The sequence below is a fragment of the Tauraco erythrolophus genome, chromosome 19 (assembly GCF_009769465.1).
Source record: "Tauraco erythrolophus isolate bTauEry1 chromosome 19, bTauEry1.pri, whole genome shotgun sequence".
Classification (NCBI taxonomy): Eukaryota; Metazoa; Chordata; class Aves; order Musophagiformes; family Musophagidae; genus Tauraco; species Tauraco erythrolophus.
The window spans coordinates 295,964-314,951 of NC_141483.1; the positions used below are offsets into that span (position 1 = coordinate 295,964).

At 57.7% G+C, this 18,988-nt stretch overlaps 2 protein-coding genes across 2 annotated transcripts in view; one reads left to right on the top strand and one right to left on the bottom strand.

The window, feature by feature from the left end:
- MORC2 (MORC family CW-type zinc finger 2) overlaps positions 1 to 3,700 on the top strand; it is a 49,745-nt gene extending 46,045 nt beyond the window's left edge. The window contains 5 exon segments of the mRNA XM_086623465.1: positions 526 to 667; positions 907 to 1,098; positions 1,190 to 1,283; positions 2,528 to 2,716; positions 3,632 to 3,700. Of these exon segments, the coding sequence (XP_086479591.1) occupies positions 526 to 667; positions 907 to 1,098; positions 1,190 to 1,283; positions 2,528 to 2,716; positions 3,632 to 3,700 (686 nt within the window).
- Positions 3,701 to 13,173: 9,473 nt separating this feature from the next.
- Positions 13,174 to 14,229, bottom strand: APLNR (apelin receptor). The gene has a single exon (XM_086623592.1). It carries the CDS (start codon positions 14,227 to 14,229, stop codon positions 13,174 to 13,176), a length of 1,056 nt encoding a protein of 351 aa, XP_086479718.1.
- Between the last annotated feature and the right edge of the window lie 4,759 nt (positions 14,230 to 18,988).

Here is an 18,988-nt window from a genome sequence, read left to right on the forward strand (position 1 = left end):
TGCAGGCTGATGCCGTGCTCATCCTTCCCAACCGAACGGATTGTGGGGCTCCGTTAGCTGGGAAGCGCTGAGGACTGTACCCAGACCAGCTGCACCGCTGTGAGAGGAGAGGGGCCGAGAGACCCCCAGGAAAGATGATAGCCAGGATGGTATTGCACCTTCTGCCAGAGCGGGGCGTTTCTTCAGCGTGTTCCCAAGGAGCTGTCTGGAAAGTGACCCACTGGGAACACGTGGGAAATTGTCCTAGTGGCCAACACAAGCCTGGAAAGCCCATGTCAGGCAGCCCAGAGGACAGGAGAAAACTTCTGTCTGCAAATGCCATATCATTTCCTTCCATCTTAATGTTTCCCAGTAGGAGTTGAACTGCATGACAGTAGTGTTTTTGTGGTTTCCGCACCTTTTGAAGGAATTGTCACAGGGTTAGGTTTGCTCCCTGCCTAGGGTGGCTGTCTTCTCTAGAGCTCCTGCAGAATGTGCCCTCCAGCATCTGAATGTTTGCAAACATCTTTCCTGTCCTCCCTGCAGATAAAGGGCTGCACGTGGAGGTGCGTGTGAACAAGGAGTGGTTCACAGGCCGTGTCACAGCTGTGGAAATGGGCAAGCATGCCGTGCGCTGGAAGGTGAAGTTTGATTATGTTCCTACAGACACCACACCAAGGGATCGCTGGTAACTATCTCTAGCTGCTGGATTTTGGAGGCTTCTTTCGCTTTCAGGAGGAAGACTCTATTTTACTTCCATAGATGCTGAAGACAAATATGTTGCTGTCATGTCAGGGAGCATGTCTCACACAAGAGAGGCAGCTCTTGTGTGATCTAGAGGTCTCAGAGTGACAGCTGGGTACTGGTGTTCCAGGTGTGGCCAATGCAGAACACGATATCTGACTTTCCCGTAATATTTGTTTTCAGGGTGGAGAAGGGCAGTGAGGATGTGCGGTTGATGAAGCCTCCCTCACCGGAGCACCAGGCTCCAGATACGCAGCAGGAAGAGGAGGTTGTTGTGGCTGAACCTTCTACCTCAGACTGTGTCAGAATTGAGCCAGACACCACTGGTCCCAGCAGCAGCCACGAAACAGTTGACTTACTAGTCCAGATGCTTCGGTGGGTTCCCTGCAGTTCTTGTGAGCTGCTGCAGTCTCCTTTAGTCTTTCAAACTCCCAATTCTGGCTCTCTGTTTTTCTTTCCTGCATAGAAATTGTTTGCGGTACTTCCTACCTCCGAATTTTCCTATCTCCAAGAAGGAGCTGAGTTCCATGAGCTCAGAAGGATTGTTGGCGTTTCCCTTGGTGAGTTCTGTATTTCTAGAAAAGTAAGTTTGGGGTTTTGCCTGGCACGCATTCCATTTTTACGCCAGGCGTGCATCCTGTTGATACAAGATTGTGCTCTTCAAAGGGTTACTTGGATCCTTAGCAGACTAACGTGGCTGAGAAGAAGCACGAGGGCCTCTGCGACGTGCCTTAGGTCTTTTGGTGGTTGTTGCCTGGGGATTTTTTCGTTACCATACCCCTGCGCAGGAGCTGTTGGCTGCTGCTGCCCTGACTTCTCGTGCATTGCTGTGAAGCTTTGACAAACGAGCGGCCAGGTCGGAGGTTGGCAGGAAGGGGATGTAGGTGTACCTGGGTTTGCCCCCGGCCCTACAAATCCTAACTCGTGCAGAGGCAGTCTGCAAAATGGGAGAGAACACAGAAGCCAGTCCCCTCAGGCTTCTCCGGGAGCAGGCTGATTGCCTGTGGGTCAGCTGTACATCTAAAGGGGTTTGGGGCAGCTTCTGGTTGTCTGAGCGAGGAGCAGAGGTGGCCGAGCCCGCACCAGCATCCACGTACTGGTACGCATGTGCAGGCTGATGTGCGGAGAAACGACACTGGCTTCTCCGACGTACGGCAAAGGGAGACCTTTGCAGGAGGCCTGTGTAGGTGGCAAAAGGCACCTGCAGATGGCCACGTGACAAAAGCCACTGCTTATTTGGTGGTCTTCAAAGCGCCCCACTCCCTCTCGCAGCATTGGCAGCCTCTCCTGCCTCTTCCTCTTTTCTCTCTGCCAATTCAGGCGTCTGCTTGCGTTACCGGTCGTGCTGCTTCTGCAGGACGCGTTGGTCTTGTCTGGAGTTTCCTGCAGGCGTGGATGGCCCTTACGTCACCGCAGTAAGCTGTGTTGTCTGAGCGGCCGGCACGAAGGAAGCTCAGTGCACGCAGAGGCTGTCGGATCTTCCCCCGGCACAACGGTGCCCTTGGGCTGTTGGAAGCAGGCTGCGTGCTTGTCTGAATCCAGGCAGCTTCGGTGGCAGTTTTGGTCTCTGAGGAATGGGAAAAGCCGTGTGATTTGTGAGCTCCCTGCAGCAGGCAAAGCAGGAATGCAAACGTGAGCGTGGGAAGGACCGCAGGCAGGGCGCGCAGGGGCGCGGAGCCAGGCTGGTGGTGTTGGCCCCAGGGTGCTGGTAGCTAGACTGTCCTACGAGCTGCGAGTGCTGGGGGCGTCGTGGTGCTCAGTGCTTCTTCTTCATGTATCATCTGTTGTGTTTTGTCTTCTACAGAAAGAATATTTCAAAGAGTACGAGGTAGGTCTGCAGAACCTGTGCAATTCGTACCAGACGCGTGCTGATGCCCGGGCCAAAGCCTGTGAAGAAAGCCTCCGCGCCTCGGAGAGGAAGCTGAAGGACACGGAGGAGAAGCTGCAGAAGCTGAGGACTAACATTGTGGCCCTTCTGCAGAAAGTACAGGAGGTGGGTGAGGAAGGGGTGCACGTCTTTCAGCTTTCCCCAGGCACTTGGGGTGGCTCAGAACAGCGTTCAGCTGGGCGTCAGCGCGCTCAGTCGGCGCCGCTTGGGCTGGGACCATCAGAGGCAGCTGGGTGCACAGCTGCTGTCGCTGCCCACCTTTTGGGATCCAGGCCTTGGGCGTCCTGAGAAGTGGTAATCTTCCCAGGTGGATTTTTCATGGCATGTACACAATGCATAGCTTCCATTTGTTTTTTTGGCTTTCTGCTGTGGAACATGTGTCTGCAGGAGAATTTCCCTGGGCGTAGGCAGTGTTGTGCAAGGAATTTCTGCCCCATTCTTGGGTGGAAAGGTGATGCTAGATTCCGAATCCCGTGTATAGAAATGCAAACCTTTAAACAAATAATACAAGAACTTTTATGATGAAATCTATTTCTTAATTATACTATTAAATTAAAATGCAAATACATATTTAAATAATAGCTTTAAATAAATAAAATTAAAAAACCCTACATTAAATAAAATTAAGACCATCCAATGGAAAAGCCACTGAAAGCAGAGGGAAGCAGTTGCTCCCTATTAGTAAAGTGTGTGTTAAAGCTAAAAAAAATTTAAAAAATTTAAAAAATTTAAAAATGCCAACTAACTTGACCCTGATCAGCACAGCAAATCTATTGTTTGAGTGCATTGTCTGAGCATCATGTGCTGGCTAGTTTTCAGGTGTTACCTGTCAGGCTCTGACAGGGAAAGCTGGTGGTGCTTTCAGAGCAGATCTCAGCATCTGGAGGGTGCTGGAATCAGGGCATAAAGGCTGACCAGGGGAGATGTTGCAGAGGATGCTGTGCTGCTCTGTCTTGTCCGTTCTTGCACTGTTCTTCAGGATTCACTTTTCACTGGTATTTCTTGTGCATTTGGTTTCAGGACATTGATATTAACACAGATGATGAACTGGATGCATATATCGAGGACTTGATCACAAAAGGAGATTGAGCAGCTCCAGTACAAGCCCTAGAGATGTGCAGAGGAGCTGGCTGCTGCGATGGGAGATGTGGATTCCTGCAGTGGAGGTCTATGGCAGCTGCTGGGGAGACAGTTTGTAGACAGTACTCGTGTTGGTGTACAGCTTGTTCTTGTGACTTTACATGAAAAAGACACTTGTGCCGTTGGCAGGAAAATTTTTAACATTGTAGTTCTCTGAATCTATTCCTTTGTTTATAAATATTTATTTTTAAAAGAAATAGGAACTGTGCCTGCTATGATGGGAGGGTTGCTGTGTGGTTTTAGTGAGGTAGAAGTGCGAGTACCCTTTTTGCATCTGGGTTATATTTATATGCTAAACGTGGAAGAGGAGAACATCCTGCCTAGCAGGTTGCCTCAAGGAAGAACCTGGCAGCAGCGAAAAACAAGCCTTGAGTTATGGAAGAGGAGGTCTGGACTTAGACTTCAAAGGCACTGAACTGGGGCTGGAGAAGGCCATGTCAGGAATTTGAGCCTCACAGAGGAGATCAAAACACAGTCCATGTGTGAGCACGAGTGGAGGGGATGAAATCTGGGTGGGTCTGAGGGTGCTGGGGGCCAGGGATTGGTGCTTGCCAGTGCAGGAGGTTCCTGAATATGAGGTCTCCGTAACCGGGTGGAGTTGTCACCACGCTAACAGTCAGAGGCTGAGGACCTTGTAGAAGAGGATGGCCTCTTAGGCTTCTTCTAGACTGTGATCATCAGAGGGAGAAAGCTGGAGTTCACGTTCTTCTCTAGCAGTCACCTTCTTGCACACTTCTGCTGCTGTTTCTGTGAGACACAATTGCAACGGCAGAAGATCTCCTCAACCAGCTGAAAATAAAGCGACCCTCTGTTCTGTTGTCACTCCCTCAGGTTTGTGTTGCTTTGATCAACTTGCTCTTCCAGGTAATTTTATCAGAGTGCTGGAATTTGGAACCTTTGGAGCCCTGCATCGCTGAGTCACATATGGTCCTGGGTCAGCAGCAAGGACACTGCCTTTCCCTCTGTCCTGGTTTCAGCTGGGATAGAGTTAATTTTCGTCCTAGGAGCTGGTGTAGCGCTGTTTGAGATCCAGGGTGAGAGTAATGCCGATAACACACGGATGGTTTGGCTGTTGCTGAGCGGTGCCTGCACTAAGACAAGGACTTTTCACCTTCTCGTACTGCTCTGCCAGTGAGTTGGCTGGAGGTGCACTAGAAGCTGGGAGGGGACACAGCTGGGACAGCTGACCCCAACTGGACAAAGGGATATTCCATACCATATGACGTCATGCTGAGTAAAACTGGGGGGAGTTGGCCGGGGGGTGGCAGCCGCCGCTCAAGGATGGCCTGGGCATCGCTCAGTGGGTGGGTGATGCATTGTGCATCACACGATTTGTATGTTCTTTTATCATCATTATTATTATTCTTTTCCCTTCCTTTTCTGTCCTATTAAACTGTCTTTATCTCGACCCACGAGTTCTCTCTCTTTTCCCATTCTCTCCCCCATCCCTCTGCAGGGAGTAGTGACCGAATGGGGTGTGGTTTTAGCTGCCCTCCCAGCTGGAGGCTTCAGCTCCCAGCAGACCACTTGTGGCCAAGGTGACTGGGTTTGAGGTCACTGGCTGGCCAGCTTCTCAGGTCTGCTCGGGCAAGGTGTTCATGAACTTGGTGCCCAGAAAACTGAAACCCCCTGCAGCCTGGCGGTCTGAAGAAACATAGCATGACTGAAAGGTGCCCACCTCCAGGAGCATCTGGGGTTCTTTGGACAGCTGAATGTGTAATAAATGTTTTGAAAAAAACTTCCAAATTAAACATCTTTTGCACAGAAAATCTTAAGCACTAATGGTTTGTAGTCCTGGACAACTCCCAAGTTATCCATACCATGGGAGAGAAAGAAGGCTTTTGCTTTTTACCTGAATTCCAGGTCCTTGTAACAGCACACAGTGGGACTGATTGCTGTCATTCAGCTTCTGGGCCTGGACATCTTGGTGGAAATGAAGGTAAGGAGCATCATCCCCAGCCCTGTGTGCCTCCCTGGCCAGAGGGGCAGTGTTCCTTAAATGCCGGAGCAAGCTCCACCAGTCTTTTCTGTTTCCTTACACACATTGGAGGTTCTGTTAATTGTGGTGGAACACCAGTGCTTTGGGTTAAGATGATCCTTCTGTAGAAGCTGAGTTTTATGTGAAGGTGAAAGAAGAAATCTTTATCCTCTCCAGGTGGCCAGCAGAATGTAAAGCCCCAGATTTCATTAAAACACCGTTCCGAGATGCTGCTGCTTGCAAGCTTCAGTTCCCAACCCCTGGATTATACCCAGGTGGGACAAGCAGCTCTTACACATTTCTTGAGCTTCCTAGCAGTTCGATCCCCTGCTCCTGCTCTCCTGTTAGGAAGGTGTTACTCGTGTTTTTTGTTCTCTGGAAACTTCTCATTTCCAGTTTTAACTTTTTTTTTAATGGCATTTCATTTTTTTGATCTTGTACCAAGTATTTTTTGATTGTTACTCCAGTAACTCTGGAGTTACTTTCATCAGTACAATTGATGTGTCCTCTCTAAACTTCCATTTTGCTAGGAAAAGCAAGCCAAGAACTTTTAAGTGCCAATAAAGCAAGTTTTTCATTCACAAAACCTTTCTGGTAGTCCTTCCCTGCAGCTGCTTCAATTTGTTTGGGGGTTTTTTTGTAACCTTGTTAAGTAGACCTATGTGTAACACCAGATTTTAGTAATGCCTTTAAAAAACTTGGGAACAAAGTGACCTCTGGAGGTCATCTAACTACCCTGCTCCAAGCAAGGTGTGGTCAAAAGCTGTGTCACATTGTTCAAGGCCTTTTCCAGGTGGGTTCTCACACTCTTCAAGGGTGGAGGCTGCACCCCTTCTCTGCCTTGCGCAGCTGCCCAGTGAGGCTGTTCCTGCTTTGCATCTCACAAGGGTGTCCCTGCTGCAGCTTTGGAGGCGGCTGCAGCTGCCGGTTGGAAACGCCTCGCCTGCTGCAGCCCTGGCTCTTGATCCCGTGTCCGCGCGTCCTCTTCGCTTCCAGCTGGTTCTCACTACCGAAATCCTAAGCAGCACACCATTGCGTGTTGTGCAACATCCCCTCTGTAAGAGCACCTTCAGTCCCTCCTTTATGCCCATCATTACAGTCATCCATTTTGGAAATTCCTCCCACAAGGAGGAATTTGGGATATAATAATATTGATACTCCCAAGTGTCAAGCTGTCACCCTGATGCTTCGTCTCATGCATGTTTCTATTGGCGAGGCTGCTGATTTATGTATTTAATAACGAGACAGGAAAATAACTTTTGTAACACGAACTTCTGGGTCTTGGGATTGTCATAGTTTAATCCCAGACAGCAACTAAGCACCATGTAGCTGCTCGCTCGCCACCCTCTCCAGTGGGATGAGGGAGAGGACTGGGGAAAAAGGGCAAGAAAACTCATGGGTTGAGATAGGAACAGTTGAATGATTGGAATAAAACAAAATAAAATACTACTACTACTAAATTGTAATGAAAAGAAAACAACAAAAAAAGAGAGAGACAAAACCCATGAAAAACAAGGGGTGCAACCACTGATGCCACCTGCTGACTGATGCCCAGCCAGGCCCCGGGCAGCAATCGCTGCTCCCGGCCAACTCCCCCCGGCTTATGTCCCGAGCATGATATGGAATACCCCTTTGGCCAGTTTGGGTCAGCTGTCCTGGCTGTGTCTCCTCCCAGCTTCTTGTGGAGAAGCAGCTGGAAGGGCAGGGGCAGTATGAGAAGGCGAAAAAGTCTTTGGCTTCATGTAAGCATTGCTTGGAAACGACGAAACATCCCGGCGCTCCCAACGTTATTCTCAGCACAAATCAAAGCCACAGCCTCACTCTGGCTGCTATGAAGAAAATTAACTCTGTCCCAGCCAGAACCAGCACAGTGATGACTATTGTTCCAGCCCACCTTTGCCTCAGCCTCTTGCCCACGCAGCCTTGGCGCTCTCGTCAGCAGGACCATGGCTGTCCTTGCTGCTTCCCTGGCTGAAGTGCCAGCCTCACCCTGGCACCTGAGGTGTCTGTCATTGATCCTCTACCTTGTATGGATTTGCCCAGTTTCTCTTGCGGAGTGGAACACGAACGTCTAAGCGTACGGCAGCCGATCCCTCCCCGGTGTGAGGGGGCAGCCCTGCCGGCGCGGCTTTGAAGGCTCATGCGTTGCTGCTGTTCCTTAAGCGGAGGCAGCATCAGATCCAGGGTTTGATTTTATGGCAACAGGATCGATGTTTCTTTTTTTTTGCAAGTCATTCCTGCAGCCCATAGCGAGGACCGGCTGGGCTTTGCAGTGCCACTTGCTGTTCTTTCTCACGCGTGGGGCACACTCAGTCTCCTGCCGCTGCCTTACCTGAAAGGCACGGCAAACTTTGCCAAGAAAGTCTGCTGGTCTGCAGGCCCCAGGGTGTCTTGATCTGCTCTGGAAAGCACCAGTTATCTTGAAATCCCTCTTAGCAGCATCTCAGTTTGCTTGTGGTCTCAGAGTCCTGGTCATACGTGACCTACCTTGACCAGCGCCAGCTGTGTGGGATGTGACCAGACAGAAACTCTCAGATGATCTTGCTTTACTCCTCTGCAGAGCTGCAGCTGCACAGAGGGAGCAGAGGAGACCTTCCTCCAAGCCTGCACTGGAGGGAAGGCTCCAAGAAAGCTCTTCAGCACCCCTTAGGAGGCCTAGAGGACTCTGGGCACCTGCCACATTAGTAGAATGAGAGACCAGGCTCGTGGGGACCTCTGGGGCCTCAGGCTCCATGTCCAGGAGTCCCTGCCCTGTGGTTTCAGTGTGTGCAGAAACCAGGTGCTTTGAACCACTCCAGCCCTTGAACGTTCCCTCTCCTCCCTCAGCTGCAGCCCATTGAGCAGAACAAACCATAAATCCACCATCCCCTCGTCCCGCCGGGAGCCCCTCGCTGCGGGGTGCCGCCACTCCGCTGCCCCAGGAGAGGGCAGGGGACGGGGCTGGGGGTGGTAGGGCCCTTCTGAGGCTGCTGTTGAACACGCTGAGCAAAGCCTCTGAGCAGGGAGGGATGTGGTGAGTTACAGAAGCGCAGCAGGAGCGTGGTGCTGCGGAGCCCGTCGCTGTCCTTGCGAAGGACGAACCCGACTCCCGGTGTCATGGACAGCTGAGACTGGAAGAAAAAAACCCAGAAGCCTTGGCTCGGCCTGGAAGAAGGGAGAGTGGGTACCAGTCCAGAGTGTTTGCACAGTGCACTGAGCCCACAGCCCTTCTGTTCCCTGTCCCTTCTTTCTGAGAAGCCGTGCCACCCGCAGCAAGCAGCGCAGCCGTGGCTGGGGTTGGATCCCAGATGAGCCTGTGCTGCATGTGCAGGTGATGGGGTGGGCTCTGGTCTGGCTGGGCTCTGCAAACAGCTGCTGAGGAGCCAGGCTGGGGCCAGTGCCACCCCGCTGGCTCCTGCTGCCTGCATCCCTGCCTGGTCTCAGAGTACATGGCTTTGGGTTTGCGCACCACGACAGGCACAGGCAGCTGTGGTGCTGCAGGTCTGGTGGCCTCATGCCCTCCTCGCCCAGTGTGGCTCTGGCACCAGGGACACATTCATCCCAGCTAAGGTGAAGCTGCCTGCCCAGCTGCCAGGCATGGGCTGCATGGCAGGACCCCTCGAGTGAGGGCACTGCCACCGGCTCATCAAGTGCCTCTTTGTTCGTGCAGGAGCTGCCAGCGCCTGGGAACACAGGACACACGTGGAAGCATCAGCCCCTGGTGCTGCCCTGTCTCCAGGGAAACATCCCCCGGCAGGACAGGCATCCCCATCCCCTGCCAGGGTACCCCCACCCTGCCTTTGTTGGCTCCGCTGCGTTTCTTTGGGAGACAAGGAGATGAAGTCTTCCTTTTCCTGCCAGCCGCCAGCTCCTGCTGCAGCTGCCTGGAAGTGGCTCTCCTCGCCCTGAAAGGGTCAGCTGGCATCTCCCCGGAGCAGTGAAGGCAGGCACTCAGCGTCGGAGCCAGCGCCGGGCCAAGGTGCGGCAGCGCCCGGGGCTGCCCGCGCCTGAGCGCACAGTGGGGCCCTTGTCAGAGCACCGAGAGCCACTGGCAGCTCCTTGTCCTGGGCCCTGCAGGCAGCTGGGCGTCCTCTGCCCAGCCCAGCTGCTCCAGCCTGGGAAGGAGGAGCCGCCGGGGCACAGTGGTGATGGTGACGCTGGTGCTGCTTTGCCCTGGGTGCAGCACTGTGGGTGTCGGGGTGCGGGTTCTGGCTCTGGGCCATTAGGACTTTCACGTGCCCTCGTTTCCCCTCTCTTGCCTCTGCCCCTCCTGAGCGCCCCAGCTCTGCCTGCCTGCCACATGCCACTGCCCTGACGCACCAAGCCAGGGGATGGCTGGAGCAGGCTGGGTTGTTTGGTTTTAAATCCTTTTCCACCCTGCCACACCTCAGTGCCACCACTGGAGGTTTCTCACATCCCCTTTGCCCCCACCGTCAGCCCACACCGCACCCCCCCCACCCCCCCACCCCCCCGAGTGCGGTGGCACAAGTGTGTCCCTCTGGGATGCAGAGGGAGGCGGCTGCAGCGGGATGGAGAAGACGTGACTGAGCATTCAGTGTAGGGAGCAGTGCTGGGGAGGGAGCCCTGTTCCTGCTCGTGCAGCCACCCCGGGGCTCCCCAGGCATCTTGGGGTCCAGCTCCCAACTGCCGCTCCCCGATCCTGCTCTTGCCTTGCTGTGCTTTGGCTCAGGCGGGGCCACGGGCTCAGCACTGCCTGCTCCGAGCCGCCCTCCGCTGCTCCGAGCTGCTCGCCGCCTTCAGACACGGTGGTAGGTAGAGCAGAGAGCTGCTCTGTCCCACGGCGCCGGCAGGACCAGCCTCCCACCTCCCAGTTCCCACCAAAACCATCCTGCAGTGGGCTGCAGGTCCAATCCAGCTGTTGCCCAGATAGCCTGAACTTTGAGAGCTGGTTTTGAAGCTGGATGCAGCGCCCACAGGCAGCAGGAGCATGGATACTCTGGATGCATCTTCCAAATGCAAAGCAGTGGATACATACGGAGCAGAAACCCTGGAAGGATGCAGAGCTGTCTCTGCTCCTCCTCTGCGCAGGGCTTGCACCCCAGAGCAGGCAAGGCACGTGCCCTGGCTGGGGTGGTTACTCCTCACATGGCCCCAGCCTGTTCCCATGCTCGTCCCACGCCTGGCCAGCTGACGCTCAGGGTCTGTGTGGCCACCAGACTGGAGGTCAGATGGGTCTCACAGCTTCACCCAGGACAGGGGCCGTGATGGCTGCGGGAGTGCGGCGGGCCTGGCCCCAGTCACCTCTGCACAGGCTCTGGCCTGAGCATCATGCCAAACCTTTCCCCCCCAGAGTGCGATGAGAGGCTGGCAAAGCCTGCTCTGTCCCTGGGGTGCTGCGGGGCAGGTGCCTCGGGGCCGGGGCTGGAGGACAGTGAGCACATCTTGTTGCAGGAGTGGGACATAGACAGCGGGGCTTCCAGGGATCCAGGGAGGGGCTGGGGACATAGTGGGTGACTAACATGGACGCAAGTGTGCAGGGCCACCCTGAGGGCAGCAGGGCAGTGAACCCTTCCCTTCTTCCCAGCCTTCCCTCCAGGAAAAGCAGTGCCCACGATGGGACAGCTCCCACCTGCCAGCCCCATGGTCGCCATCTCCTCTCTGCTGCGCTTCCACAGGTTGGTGCCTGCTCCTCCTGGGATCCTCCTGCACCCTCAGCCCTTCCTCACAGGCCCTCCTTGCGCTTACACGAAGGGGATTCATGTTACTCTCACACAGCCTGGAGCCACGTCCGTGGCTGCCCTTGCAAGTATCCCAAACGTTCTGGTTCAAACATTTCACATGAAAAGTCCACAGACCTACAGAAGCAAGGCTTGGGCTGGAAGCACTGCCTGGAAGGAGGGAGGGGCAGGATCTGGGGTTTTTTAACATGCTATTTGCTAAGTAGAGCTGCCCAGCTAAGCTGAAGAGGAAGGAGGAGCAACAGGAGACTATGGAGTCTGTCCCAGTTTGGTGCTGGCACCCTGGGCTGCCATGGACATGGAGAGATGGAAGCTTTCCCCAGCAGTATCCCGGGAGAGCAGCAGCAGGGACTACTACAGGGAGGGACTCTGCACTAGGTGCCTGGGGGGGGACAGTGCTTACAGCACGTTACTACACTGCCCTGATGTGCTGTCCAGACATCCCATAACCAGTGGGCCCTAGCACCTCCCATCTCCATCTGTGCTGCGTGAAGCCCCTCTGTCCCCCCAAACACAGCTCCGAGGGGCACAGCCTGGCACGCCACGCAGGTGTCGCTTCGGTCTGGGCTCGGCAGGTGGTGACCACAAGAGGGATGTGTGGGTGCCGAGGCAAGACAGCAAAACCTCAGCGGGATTCGTAGAGCTAGGGGAAGAGGAAAGCACATCCACCTGCACGTGCAGCACTGCTAAGCGAGGCATCTGCTCAGCTCAGACCCAGCTTTCCCCAGCACAACTTCTCTGGCGGGGCAGCGTCCCCACCACAAGTCTCAGCTGGCCCTGTCCCAGCTCCTGTGCTCTCTGAGAGCTCAGTCCTCAGCCATGGCCATTAGAGTCCACGGGAAGGCTGCCTGTTGCCAGCTGGGAAGGGGCGATGTGTCTGTGGCGTTCCAAAAATGGGATTCCATCACAGCCCGAAGTAGGACAGCCTCACGCTGATGGCAGCAAGCGATGGGTAACTGCTGCTCAGCGCAATGCTCCAGAGACCCTGCACTGCCTGCCTGGTGTCAGCTCAGTGGGCAGACACGCAGAGGCCCCGGGGGTCACCCCTTGAATATGGGCAGGGTTTTCCCAGAGGACCCCTCTGACACCAGGCTGTGCCTGGGGGAAAGGCAGGCTCACCCGAGCTCAAGGGAAACGCACCCAGCTCCCAGCACGCTGGGTTCAGTGGACAGCAGGGCCCCTCTGGGACAACCATGCCCAGAGGATGGCAGCACGCCCGTGTCCTCACCCAGCTGTCTTGGACCACCCGTAAGGAGCTTCCGCCTGCGAGGAGCTGAGCAGCCGCCGGACAGGGCTGTACACAGGGTGGGGGGGCCCGACGGCAAGCAGGGCAGGAGGGACACTGCCTGGACAACCATGAGAACGGTGGCTTGCAAAGGTGCCAGCGGGCCGTGCCACAGCCCCCTCGCTGCAGGGAGTCGCCGCTGGAGAGGTGGCACGTCGGCGGGCAGCAGTGAGGGAGGGACGGGCCCGGGGGCCGCCGGCACAGGGTCCGCCCCCGCGCTGGCAAACGGGCGCTCCCGGCCGCAAGCCCGCGGGGAGCAGCGCCCGGTCCTGGCGGCGCACGGGCGGCGGGCGAGGCCGGGGTCGGCCCCGGCGCGGGGGGAGCGGGACGAGGCCGGCGGCGCCCCGCGGTGACCCGAGGCCGCGGGTGCCGGGCCCCGACCCACCGCCCCCCGCTCTCTGCCGCCGCGCCGAGCGGGGCCGGAGGAAGGAGGCAGCGGGCTCCGGCGGCGGAAAAGGGCGTTTTATTGGGGCCGCGGGCGCTACAGCTTGGAGCCGGCCGAGGGCAGCTCGGAGCGCTGCGTGGGGCCGCTGAGCGCGGAGGGGGCGGCGGCGGGCGGGCGGCGCGGCGCCAGCAGCAGGCGGCAGCGGGCGCGGAAGCGGCCGTCGAGGAAGGCGTAGAGCAGCGGGTTGAGGCAGCTGTTGAGGTAGGCCAGGCAGGTGGCGTACGGGTGCAGGCGGGCGATGAGCCCCAGCAGCGCGCACGGCAGCTCCAGCAGCCCGGCGGCCGCCAGCGCGAAGAGGCTCTTGAGCAGGTGGAAGGGCAGCCAGCAGCCGGCGAACGCCGCCACCAGCGCCGCGATCAGCCGCAGCAGCCGCCGCCGCGCCGCCGCCTCGGCGCGCCGCGGGCGGAGGTGGCGGCGGACGGCGGCGGCCACGCAGCAGTAGCAGACGGCCATCAGCAGCAGCGGGGCGGCGAAGCCCAGCGCCGTGGCGCCCAGGCTGAGCGCCGCCGCCCGCCCCGCGCCGCCCGCCGCCAGCTCGCACAGCGTCCGGTTGCGCGGCCCCCGCCGCGCCTCCCGCAGCAGCAGCGCCGGCAGCGCCGCCGCCGCCGCCGCCGCCCAGAGCGCGGCCAGCGGGCCCGGCCCGGCGGGGCGGCGGCGGCGGGGGGCGGCGCGGGGCGGCGCGGCGGCGCGGCAGCGCTCGGCGCTCAGGCCGCCCAGGCAGAAGGCGGAGGCGAAGACGCTGAGCAGCACCAGGAAGCTGCTGAGCTTGCAGAGCGCCGCGCCGAAGGGCCAGTGGAAGCGCAGCGCCGTGTAGGCGGCCCACAGCGGCAGCGTGGCCACGAAGGCCAGGTCGGCCAGCGCCAGGTTGCCGATGTAGGCGTCGGCGGAGCGGCGGCGCGCCCGCGGGTCGCGCCACACCGTCAGCAGCACCAGCCCGTTGCCCGACAGCCCCAGGGCGAAGACCAGCAAGTAGAGCAGCGGCAGCAGCGAGAAGGACGCCTCCCAGTCCGCCTGCCACTCGCATGCCTCTCCCGTCGCGTTGCCCGCCGCCTCCTCCCTGTAGAAGTACTCCTCCGCCTCGGCGTACTCCATCGCGACCGCCGCCCCCCGCGCCCGGCCGCCCCGCTATAAGCGGGCCGGCAGCCCCGCCGCCGCGACCGCCCCCGCCCCCGGGGCGGCCCCGGGCCCGGCTCTCCGCCCGGCAGCCCCCCGCCCCGCTCTCCCCGTGCCGCCGGCCCCGCTGGCTGCCGGCCGCCCGCGCGGAGATGCGCGGGGAGCGGAGCGGCGGCGGGAGCGGTTCGCTGCCCGCGGGGCGCCGAAGGTGGCGGGCGAGGAGCCACGGCCGGCGGTCGCGGGGAGATTTTTGGTATAAAATTCACGATGCAGTGGCCCGCGGAGTGTTGCGGTGCCCACGCACCCCAGATGCACGTCCCCGCAGCCCGTAGAGGCGAGCGCGCCCGACGCAGTGCCGGAGCTGGAGACTGGAGCGGGGTGCCAGGCACCATGCAGGATGAGCAGGCGAGGGTGCAAAAGCCCCCCGGTGAGCACGGCAGGGAAGCAGAGCGGCACTCGGTGTGGGGTACCTGTGGGGTCTCTGCTCGGGGCATGTCGGCACCCCGTCCTTGCACCAGATGCTCCTTGGCGTGGCTGCACTGGAGCACAGCCTTGGGAGAGGGAGTCTTGGAGGTCTGGTGGAAGGAAGTGAAGCAAGCTCCAGAGCATCCTGGCCTCTGGAAGCGCCATCCACCTCCTCTCCACCAGCACCTCCTGCCTTCCTCCATCGACTCCTGCCAGCACCAAGCCTTCTCTCACCTCCCTGTTCAGGCACAGAGGAATGGAGGAGAGGTGGCAGGGTGTCCGTCCGATTGCTTTCTGCAGAGACCCGCACATTTACTGTGTTTTCTGAAAGGCAGAGGTGAGTTTGTTTGGTCTTGGCCAGCCATCAGGTCCTCATTCCCACTAGACCTGGTGACAAGAAGGTGGCCGCCTCCTGCAGAGCCATCTCTGTGTGCCCAGCATAGGAGGAGGGTGAGCCTGTGCTGGGGCAGGGGAAGGAGCTCTTAGCACTGCTCAGTTCAGGCATGGGGGGAGGAGAGGCTGACACTGTGCCTGAGAGCACGGACTGCCTTTAGAAATCCCAGCTGGGTGAGACAGACATGCTGGGCCACCCCTTGCTTCACAGCATTCAGGGGCAGCAGGGCCCCTTGTCCAGTGTTTACACGTTCCCCAGTGAGACTGCACCCACTAAGCATCCTCCCTCTCCCCTTCCCCAGCAGCACCAACGATGGGGAGCGGGCAAGGTTGTCAGGAGCCCCAGAGCCAGCAGCATCTGCGAGGTCTCCGGAAGCGAGCTCTCTCTGCAATGGGCTGGTTTTCTACAGATCACGGTCTCTGTATTTCAGAGAAATTTTCTTTTGTTTCTTTTCCTCCTCTCAGACATGCCATAAAAACATCCTTGTTCAAGGAGAGCCTTGCAGAAGACACTTCCGCTGTGTCGGTCCCAAGGTGGCGGGTAGCCAGCTGCAGCACTGCCAGGAGCAGAGCGGGAGTGCTGGGCTATGGTGGGCTGCTTGCCTCCAGCAGAGGTTTTTCCCTCACAGGGTGGGGAAGCCGTTCCTGTCCCACAGTGGGAAGTGGGCAAACTGAACCCTGGGTCACAGTCAGTAGGTACCTGGGAACCAGGCAAGAGGAACTCCCTGGGCAGCAGGGACATTTCTGGGTCTTTCTCATCCTGAGTACGGTGTGCCCGATGTGGCAGAGCCTTTCCCCAGCCTCAGCTGCCAAGCTGCCAAAGCTCAGGGTCACAGGGGGCTGTGGGGGAGCAGGATGGGTGCCTCACACCCGCTGCAGCTTGTCAGCGGGCAGTGGTGTCTGTGCTGGGGTGTTGTGGGTGGTGAAGACATGTCGGTGACACTGAGGACATCCTGAGGTTGTGCTGCACATCCATGAAAGAGGGCTCCCTGAGCCCTCATGGCTGTGGAGTGATGTGGTGGACCCTAGGAGAAGATGGAAATGTCTTTGGTCACCACCTGGAGCTGTGACTGGTGAAGGGGAGGTGGTACTCTGAGGAGGTGAAATGTTTCACACTGCCCCAGCCCCACCGCCCAGGGCAGGACTGTGTTGTTTCCAGGCCCTAACCACTGTCCTCGACCCAGCCCAGGTGCAGGTGAGGTCCAGAGATGGGGCTTGAGGCACTCCATGGAACCAGGCTTGGGGGAGGAGGGGCTTGGCTCACCCAGAGGTCGGGGGGCACGACTCTCCTGCTGCATTAGCTCTACTGCAAACAAGTGCCCTGCCCTGATCCACTGCTGGGGCTCTTGGCTGAGCCCTCTGTGCCCCTTTGCATTGGTTGTGGCTGAACTGAAAGTGCCACCTTGACTGTGGGTGGCTTTTTCCTGCTCAAAGAATGATGGGTGATTCCCAAGAGCCACCATCTCTGCTGGGTGACCCACGGAGTGGGTGGGTGGTGTCACCTGCTTGCTCCTGTGGCCATGTGCCATCTTCTCAGAAGGCCTGAGATTGCACTTGGGGGAACCAGAGCCGTGCCATGTGACTGTCCCATGCTGTGGCTGTGTGAGTCCTCACAGGGTGGCGGCTATGAGGCTTCTAGGGAGGATTCAGGCTGTGCTGCTGGCCCCAGTGGGCTCCAGCCGCCAGAGCACCCATGCACCCTTCCCCTAGGTGAGCACTCAGCTGGTGCCTCCTCAGCAGGGTTGCTGCACAGGTGGTGGTTCAGTGGGTTTCAGTGCAAACTCCAAGCTGGAGAGAAGAGCCTCCATGTTCATCCAACGCGAGAAATCAGCTTGTCCCTGAACATGTCCCATGGGCTGGTGCCCCTCCTCGCACCAGCACCACTCCTCTGTGATGGCACCCCAGAACGGCCGGGGACTTGGTCCAGTCTTGCTAGTTCAGATGGTGATTGACGAATCTTTGTATGTCTAGTGCCAGGTTTTACTGGAAAATAAACCAGAACAGTTTCCTCTTTCAGACTCGGAATAATGAGGTCAATTGCCTCCCTGCACCCCTGCTGTGCAGGGTGGGAGATTCCCGTCACCATCCTGTTTGTGCACTTTCTGGGGGCACAGCCAGGGGTGTGTGCCCAGACCCCCACACCCCACAGAGGGGTCTAGAGCCAGGCAGGGAAATTTTACACTGCCAGCAGTGCCTGCTGCAGTCTTGAGGCTGCTCACTGTAGGCGCTGATGGCGTTTCGGTACGAATATGTCCCTCATGCTTTCTCCGCCGTTTGTTACTAACAGAGTTGATCCGTTCTCTGGGATGTTCCCAGTCGGTGCAATTGAACTGCCCGAGACTCGTTTCGGAGCTGCAGAAAGCAGGCATGCGAGCATGCATATTCATAACGTGTTTACATATTCCTTGTTATTCTCTTAATTTTGTCTCGCTTTACATGTAAATTCCTCCGCATGCTCAGTTCTCTCCTCTGCCCCTTTCTTTTGGGTCTGGGGTATGTTCAGGGCAGGCGGTCCGTGAGTCGGTGGTCCCCATCTCCCCGGGCCGGAATTAACCTTTTCCCAAGTCGCTGCTGCGCATGTTCACAGCTCAGAAAAACATGGGAACGAAGTTGATCCGTTCTCTGGGATGTTCCCTCCAAGGGCAGACGGCTCTGGATAAAGAGTCTCCCTTCTGATCACTTCTGGCAGCTTCAAGGATGCTCATCTCGTTGTGTTCCTTAGGGGTGTGCAAACCGCCTACTAAACCCTTCACGAAATTCTCACCCAACAATTGTAACCCCTTCATTGCTGGGTGGCCCTGGGGACGGGAAGCAGCGCGGTGCCGCTGCAGCTGCGGCGGGGACAAAGGCACGGGGGAGAAGGGGTGGGCTGGGGTGAGGGTGGGTGCCGCGGGAGGGCAGCGGGGCTGGGTGGGCTCTGGGCAGCACCGCCCCGGGCTGTCCCTGGCAGCATCTTCCCAGCCCGGCTGCCGGGATGTGGGAGGCTGCCGGGATGTGGGAGGCTGCCGGTGCCTGCTCGTGCAGGGAGGAGCGGAGGAGCTGGCACAAGGGGCTGGCCAGGAGGTGAGGAAGGGCAGCTGCCAGGCGTTGTGCCGCCTGGGGACACTCGGGGCTCCCAAGGGGCTGGGCCGGGCTTCCCCCCTTGTCCCCCCGTTTCTGTCAAGATTCGTGCTTTGACTCCATGTTGCCCTTAAGCATGTTTTGGGTGAGCTTTGCTTCCCGCTCGGCAAAGTTAACACTGGCTTTGCTGTGCCAGAGGAACAGGAATCTGTTCTAGAGCTGCAAGCAGGAGCTCGTGGGTTCTGGCATTGGGATCTTCCCAGCTTGCTCCTGCCAGCTTCCGAGGGGACTATAGCTGTGGAGCACCGTCGGGACATTACTCTTGGGGAGAGTGTTCACTCCTGTTTCTGGGCAACTGTGTTGGCATGATTTTCTTGCATAATGCCCACTGGATCTGCAGTTGCTGTTTTCCTCGACAGGCTACACCAATGTCACTGTTAGCCTTTCCTGCGGATAAAAACTGGCTTCTTTTTGGATCATTGCTCAGCTAGGTCACTGAGCTTTTGACTGGAGTTGTGTCTATTTTAGAAGTAGAATGTGGCTGCCAGAAAGGCTCCAGACAGCTCTGTAAGAGGGTGTTTCCTCCCCAAAAGCCCAGACAAGACTAACGCTGCTGCTGTTCCATTTTGGTGGCCCTCTAGGAGCCACGCTCTGTGCGTGTAGTGGAGGAATGAAAACAATCTCTGGGAATCTTTGCACGAAAGGTGCCTGAACCAGGAAAAGCAAACGTGACATCATCGCAGTTTGGGAGAGAAAGGGGTGAGCTGACAGTGCTGCTGCCACGGGACTGGCATTAGGCACCAGAGCTAACGTGGGAGCT